Source organism: Benincasa hispida, chromosome 8 (genome assembly GCF_027475165.1).
Source record: "Benincasa hispida cultivar pf3 chromosome 8, pf3_genome.v1.1, whole genome shotgun sequence".
In the NCBI taxonomy this organism is placed as follows: domain Eukaryota; kingdom Viridiplantae; phylum Streptophyta; class Magnoliopsida; order Cucurbitales; family Cucurbitaceae; genus Benincasa; species Benincasa hispida.
Window position 1 is genome coordinate 19,506,760 of NC_143485.1, and position 7,954 is coordinate 19,514,713.

The 7,954-nt window shown below is 34.2% G+C and overlaps 1 protein-coding gene across 1 annotated transcript; it reads right to left on the reverse strand.

Moving 5' to 3' along the window:
* Positions 1-2,089: 2,089 nt before the first annotated feature.
* Positions 2,090-7,645, reverse strand: LOC120083289 (telomere repeat-binding protein 5-like). The gene is made up of 10 exons (XM_039038965.2): positions 7,346-7,645; positions 6,124-6,314; positions 5,207-6,017; positions 4,909-5,103; positions 4,727-4,789; positions 4,543-4,622; positions 4,033-4,274; positions 3,176-3,493; positions 2,828-2,891; positions 2,090-2,345 (listed from the first exon to the last, which is right to left on the reverse strand). The coding sequence occupies exons 2-10, from the start codon at positions 6,202-6,204 to the stop codon at positions 2,175-2,177; spliced, it is 2,025 nt and encodes a 674-aa protein (XP_038894893.1). The 5' UTR covers positions 6,205-6,314; positions 7,346-7,645; the 3' UTR covers positions 2,090-2,174.
* Between the last annotated feature and the right edge of the window lie 309 nt (positions 7,646-7,954).

The following is a 7,954-nucleotide window of genomic DNA, read 5'->3' on the forward strand; positions in this document are numbered from 1 at the left end:
AAAAATATAGTATTATTGTAGTTTCTATTCCTCTATTCATACTCAAATATTAAAAATATACTAATAAATCATTAAAATTTTGAAGGCTAAATTACAAGTTGAGACCTTCAATGTTTACATCTGTATCAAGTATATCTTTGAAGTTTTAAACTTGTGTCTAACAAGTATCCTAACTTTAAAAAGTGATTAATAAGTTCTTAAACTTTTAATTTGTATTTAATAAATCTTTGAACTTTCAATTTGTGTCTAGAGATTCTTGACATGTCTTATTACATTAAAAAAAAAATAATTTTATAGAAAATAGATTCATTAATTACTAAAAGAGTATAATAGCTCAATTGATATCAATATGTACTAACAACGTCGAAGTTAAATATTGGATCTCCCTACCCCACATATTGTCACAAAAAAAAATCATGGATTTAAAAAAATATTGAAAATGTAAAGGACCTATTAGACAACAAATTGAAAATTTAAAGACCTATTTGATATTTTAAAAATTTTATAATCTATTTTACAAATGTGAAATTTTATATACATATTCGTAAAGTTTTTAAGTTTAAGGACCTATTAGATATGGCATAAAAGTTCAATGACTAAATCCGTAATTTCTTTGGTTCTTAAACAACATTATCTAGTTATTTTTTAAAAGTCCATAGTTCAAAACCAAACATGATACGGAGTTAGAATGAAATGAAAAAAGAGATGTAACAATTGATTTTATTTAACAGTACATCTTGCGTGATAATCAACTTAGGTTAAGTTAAAAGAAAATTGCAAAAATAACCATTGAACTAAGAGTTATAACAATCATATCCTCAAATTTTTAATTTGATTAATCAATCCCTTAACTTACAAGATTGTTGCAATCAAACCCTTCAAGACTTCAATTATAAGAGTGATTCCAATCACACATTTTGAGCTACAAGATTGTTAGAATGATACGCAAAGTTCTTTAAATTAATCTTTTTTTAAAAAAAATTGAGATATATCAATCTAAAAAGATTTTTAAAAAAATCAAACCTTTTTAATAGTCTATATTATACATTTCAATACTATAAAATTTTAAGAAATGAATTACATCTCCTTTTCAAATAAATAAAAAATTCATAGCAATTATGCAGAAAATTCTTATAAATAGAAAAAATCTAAAAAGTATTTACTCTTTATAACAAAAAGTTTTTTATAACAAAAAGTTTAAAAAATATTTGTACTTTTAGAACTTTTTGCTAAAATGTAAATATTCTTAATTTTTTTTTATATATTTAAAAAGACTCCTTTAATTTAAGGGCGGTTGGTGCTTTTTGAAGTATCAAGTACTTAATCATAAATGCATAGTATATTTTTAAAAAATAATAATAATAAATTTCTGAATATATTTGGTATAACTTTTCAAGTGTGTAATTTTGGAAATAAGGTATTTAAAAGAAATTGAAATGTTCTCAAAATATGTATATTTTGCTCCATACCCTGAACGTTAAGATCCGTGCAATATCCATGCAATAGGAAATACCTCTGATACAAGGATCTTTAGTTTAAATAATAATGACTTTTATATGTCTCATCTTTTTACGAGAAATTTCATTTTCATAACGTAAAATATATATATAAATTAATTAATTAACAGAACCTCATGATGTTCATCATTTTGAGGTAGAACAACATGTTATCAAATACATCAAAGGAGAAATAATCATATATATTGAATAAGCCTTATGGAATGATGATATCAAAAGACATTGAATTAGGAACAAGGAAGAGAAAAAGAGAGATGAAAATTGAAATGAATTCAGTTAGCAAGCTCTTATTCCAACAATGATTTTATACAAGTTGCCAAGAAGAGCCTCTCCCTTGCAGGAAGGAAAAGATCCATCTTTGGACAGACCCACCAAATATTACATCAAAATATAATATACTACTCTCCATTGCTTCATTTCATAATAACCCTTTCCTTATCATCATTACTTTTTACAACACTTATCTTTGAAACCCAACCCCCCTCCCCACCCCCCCCCCCCCCCAAAAAAAAAAAAAAAAAAAAAAAAAAAAAAAAAAAAGAACAGTCACAAAGACCTTTCAGAAGAGTCACTATATATAGATATCATATTTATATATATGTTATATATAACCAACCAACCCATTACCCCTAACTTTGCTGGTTTTTTTTTTTTGGTTCAAAGGAGAAGACATGTCTCTGGCTGGCGCTTCAGCTGGTACTTAGCTTGCTGCTTCGACCAGTAAGCGTGCGCAGTTAAGACTCGGTCCAAAAGCTCCTGTGGCACGGGCTCTCCCCTTCTTTGCTGCGGGGATATTCTCGCTGTGTGCACCAGGGTTTTCCATTTGTCCTGAATCCAAAGCCGATACCCATAGTTTTAACCAAACCACTCTTTGTTTGCTTTTGTTTCGTAAATAAACAAGTCCAAAAGAATTGTGCAAACTTTCTTCCTCATACCAGAGAAAAAGACACAACTTCTGGAGGTGATTAGACATATAGATGAAGACAAAATAAACATAGTTGGATAACCATTTGGTTTTACTAAGCTTATAAACATTGATTCTCCCTATCCATTTCCGTCTTGCTATTTCTACTTTCTAGAAAATGTTTTCAAAATCCAAACCAAAATTTGAAAACTAGAAAGAGTAGTTTTAGAAAGGTTTTTGTTCTTAAACTTTTGACTAAACTCAAATGTTTCTTCAACAAAGGTGAAAAACATAGGCAAAAATAAAATTGTGGGCAAAAACTAGCATAAATTTCAAAAACATTGAACTAAAATCAAAATCATCATCGGATAGGGCCTTGGAAACAAAACAAAGAAGAGGCCCATACCTTCAGATCCACATAAGTTCTATGCTTTGCATTGTCGAATGCACGGAGTTTAACATCTCGCCACCTACAGAATAATAAATATCAGCCACTTTGACAAGAGGAGTCATTTTGCAAAAGCCTGGTGAAATTTTTGTTATACTGCTCATAACACTAGGTGCTAATACAAAACATGTTAGAAATTTCCATGCAAACGTTTTCACCGTTGATCACGAATCTCCAAATGGAGATCATTTCTACTCCGGATATGCACGTGCAAATCTAACGGCTACAATTGTTCCTTGCTTCTGATTTTCATTTTATTTTTATATTTGAAGAGACTCTTGCTTGTCAATAAAAAAATATATATACCTTCCGGTACCAAGTTTCTCAACAGCTTGAACCAATGCCTCCACTTCAGCAACAGAGAAGGGCCTGCGAATTCGCCGCTGTGCAACCTCAGACCGCTTAGATTTTCGATGCATGGGAACCACAGTAAGTGCCTCCACTGTCATTTCTGGTACAGTGACCAACGCTTTAGAGTCTGTTGTGCTCTTGTGATTTGACATATCGGTAGGAGAGGGTGCCGAATCATGGTCACTCTCAATAAAATTGCCTAAAGAATCTCCATGAGGCTCGGACAACACATTACTATTGCCTGGATGATCTGCAGAGGCATTCCGTGAATGCCTAAAAATCACAGCATTTAATCACTCCCCACAAATAATGATAATGATGATCACAACAATCAATGTTTATTTTACTTTATTTTTATTTTTTTACCTCCGTCAATATCCAATTTTCTTACATGCACCTTGACTATTCTCCCAGGACAACCGTTTGACCTTACTACTCAACTTGCACGCATCTCAACAAGAGAACCACTTAACCTTACTCAATTGATTGCCAAGAAAATTGGAAAGATATTAAATCCTAAGTTGGACTTGGTCAATCATGATTTGAACCTATTCCCTCCAAACTTTCTACTATTTATATTGGTACTTATTGATGACTAGGACAAAGATTGGTGATTGACTTGATCAACGATTATTATAACAGTGCAACAGAAATGATACAGTGACACCCATTTTCTTGAAAACCATAAACAAAGAAACAACGTAATAATCACATTGATAAACTTCAACTTGCAGGTTTATCAGCTTTATAATATCAATATGGCAACAACTAACATTTAACGGAAACATAAGGCACCGCCATATTCCATTTACCTGGTTATAGGTTCAGGGCAATCACATGGAAGAATACAAGGAGAATCTTCTTGGCCCAATGCAAGAGGAGTTCGTGAAGGATTAGGCTCAAGTGCAAACCCCAATGAATCAAGCTGGTTGTCATGCGAAATTCCAGTCTGAAATAAAGTTTTATTGTCATCTCTAACCTTCTTCCCCTGAAGAAGAACACCAACTCGTAATCCACCGCCAAGTATAGCAGTCACTGCTTCCATTACGGTCCTCTACATAACAGATAAGCAAGATCAGAATACAATAAAAGAAATCATGATGCCCAAAAATCACAGGTGTATCTATATCTCCGTGAACTCAAGAACTTCAAATGAGAAAAAATTGGACATACAAAATCTTTGTTAAACATTTCCCCTTTCAGGCTTTGCAAGTTAACAATGTGGGTTAAACTGAATCATGCTGTGTCTACAACCAATTTACAGTTGACAGATGTGAAGTCTTGAAGTAAATTCAACAAACAGTCCATCCATCGTTTCATACCTTCAAAGAACCAACAGTTGCAGTCTCGGCAATCTCAATAAAGAGCTCTGGCACCCTAAAAGATTTTATCCTAATTTTCACTGTTAAGAAAAAGATATAAAAACCTTCATGTATAATCCACGTGCGAGTGGAAATAATAAGCCAAGACAATTCAGTGCAGTAAATCCATCAGAAGTTCTCATACCATGAGAATCTCTGGATGGGAAAGTTTTGTGATGGCCATGACCAGATGCAGAACATGATCTCCCTGCATGGGGACGGAAAGCATTCAGCAAAAAATTTAAGAGAGCAATAAATCTCAAGCACAAAAAGCTATCAGTTGCTACTTTGAAAGCAGTAATAAAGGCATCACTGAAAAGAACGAACCTGAGTTATCTGTATTGACAACCTTCCCAATTGAATCGGAAAGACCCTCCGAATTAATTCCACCATCAGAATTTGACACTGAGCTATTACAGTCAAAGAATTTTCTCTTTTTAAAAGGAATATTCATTTGAGATTTCTGGCGTCTGCAACTGTCGTGAGAGCTCTTACTGCGAAACATAGATTTCCAACTGCCATCTAGAAACAAGAAAACAATTGATTTGAAACTGAACTAAACCTCGTGCTCTAGCATAAAAACACACCCAATGTAATAAATAGTGCCATAAAGAAGGTTACATACCAGACTTAGAAAGTGATTCATCCCTGTATCTTGGAACTACTTTCCAAGATTTGGAAGCTGATACTTTCCTTATTCTTCGGTCTCTACTACTAGGTACTGTCCTAAAGGACTTTATTGAGGAGACTGGGTGAGTACACCCAGAAGAGTTTTCGTCATCATCTCTATCAACTACTTTTACATTATTCTGAGTTGCAAAAGAAGAGTTCTGAACAATCTGTTTGTCCTGAGTCATCTTGCCGCAACTATCTGAATTATTACCTAACAAATGAGCTTTCTGGTCCCATATAACAGGATCCTCTCTCTTGCATGAGTCATCCTGATTATGAGTTCTAGTAAGCACCTCTTCAGTTTTATGCAACTCATATTTTACGGCAACTTTAAGTTTACCATCCAATTCACAGTTATCAGACTCCTTACTACTGGGGGAGCCTAGATGTACTTCGCTAGCTAAATTTTCCATTTCCTTCTTGCTCTTCTCGAAATTTGTTACTACAGAAACTAATTGTGGTGAATGTTCATCATGCTGTGGAAGACAATCATTTGTATCACATTTTTTATCGTGTCCTGATGAAATGATCTCTGAGACAAAGCCCTGGTCACAGCTGCCTCGATCAGAAGTCTCGACTTTGAGCAAACTGTTTGCATCCAATTCTTTCTTCATAACTGCAGGCCTATCTTTTTCGGTTGATGTATCAGTAGTAGTCGTGGTAGGACCATCTGTCCCATGCAACAACTTGTCAGCAACAGTGGCCAACAAATCAAATGCACGCATTTGACTACCTTCAGTGCCCTTTCTACATAAACTTCTCTTCTGAAATAATTAGAAAATCATTCAAATTCATCATAATCGAAGGAAGCAGAAGACAGATCTCTAAGTAATTTGGAACGAACGGCCAAGAATGATAGAGGACATGTACCCTGGCCGATCTGGTAGTTCGAGGCATTGTTGGCACTTGGTAGCCATGGAACCCATAATCTAACCTCTTCTGAAGCACCATATTTTAGAAGTCATAGCACAAATATGAACAATACACAGAGATCTAGCTCATCTGAACACACTTCAATGTTGTGAATATTTTGCTTCCAATGTCACAGCACAGATTAATTCCTGGAAAGGAAAAGAAATGAATCAAATTTTATCCAGTGTATTGGTTTAGAACATCAAACCTGATCCTCAACTCGAACTAGATCTATTCTCACAAGCTAGAGAAATTAAATTGAAAAGAGGATTATGTTTCAACATTCAACGACCAATCAAAACAAAAGTTCTGAGGCATTTGCAGGCCTCAACATCACAATTCCAAGGATTCTATTCAATCCAACCAAACCCATTCATGCACACCCAACAAACACATACAGGGAACAATGACCCAGAACTTGAAATTTCGAGAGAGGCTGATGATTTAACTAAAACCCAAATTTTAACAATCTTCAGTGATGATGGGATGAAGCAGTCGAGAAGTTCCAGAAAGGAGAAAACCCCATGCAAAACAGAGCTACACAAGCATCAGAAATAAGGTGGCATGCAGTAATAATACATTATAAACCCAACCCAGCAAGAATTTTAGATAGAAAATATTAAGACAGATATGTTGTAACTCGTAACCATAAAAACTAAAAATTAATAAATTAATAACAAACCACAACAAAACCCTTGAGTAGATGATCGAAGACGAAGAGAAACATAAGTCCATGAGAAACAGACGGTTCCCCAAATCTAAGCAGGAATTACCGAACAGCTGAAACTTGATCGAAATTCAAGAACTCGAAACAGAAGAATAGAAAATTCTCGATCACCCACAAAATTCTAAAGAGAATTGGTGCAGAATCTGAGATCGAATCTCAGAAAGCACAAATTAAATACCCAGAAACACGCAGAAGAGAAGAACAGAAAAGGAATCCCATTCGAGCGTGATCATCAACAGATATTAAAAGGAAAGGAAACCGAAAATTGTCAACAAACGACAATACTGAAACGAAATTGGAGGTTAAATCTTCAAATTCCGGTCCCTAATCCCAAGGTTTTTGTCTAAAATCCAAATGCACTGTTCTGGAAAAACCCCACACATCCATTACAAACGATGAAAGAAAGAATTATCGAAACAGAAATGGGAGAAAAAAAAAATTATGATTATTCACCTGAACAAAACGATTTCAAATCTTCATCACCGGAAAACGAAATTCCGGCGAAAAACACCACCAGTTGCAAGCGAAAAAGAGATCTGTAAAAATTACAGAAGAAATCCAAGAACAAAACAAGGATTGGCTTTGATTGATTCACCACATTCCCTCGTTTTCTATCCCATAACTTTTTCGCTTTAATCCAAAAAAAAATTCCAAACGCCAAATCAAAACAAGTTTTTAAAATTTATTTCTTCTCTCAGTAAAAATTAAAAATGAAATTCCGATCGCCAAAACCCTTTGAAAAACCACCAAAACATATTTGCTTAAACCCCAGCTATCTTATACCATTGACCCTCTTCACCGGACCTATCGGTAAGTGCCTCTTAGTTTACCGGCTATAACCGGTGACTAAAACCACCTAAAGACCGGTTCTCGTCTACCATATGAACCCACCATGTAATGTCAAGATCCTTCAGATTTTGCCACGTGGCATTGCGTTAAATCTTGTGGCTGCCTGCGGTCTGCACGATCGAGAAAAACGTTGGGTCACAAAAAGGATCACTTATTATTATTTATTATTTTTTTTTCAGTTTTTTTTTTTTTGATTATTTTGATAATAATAAT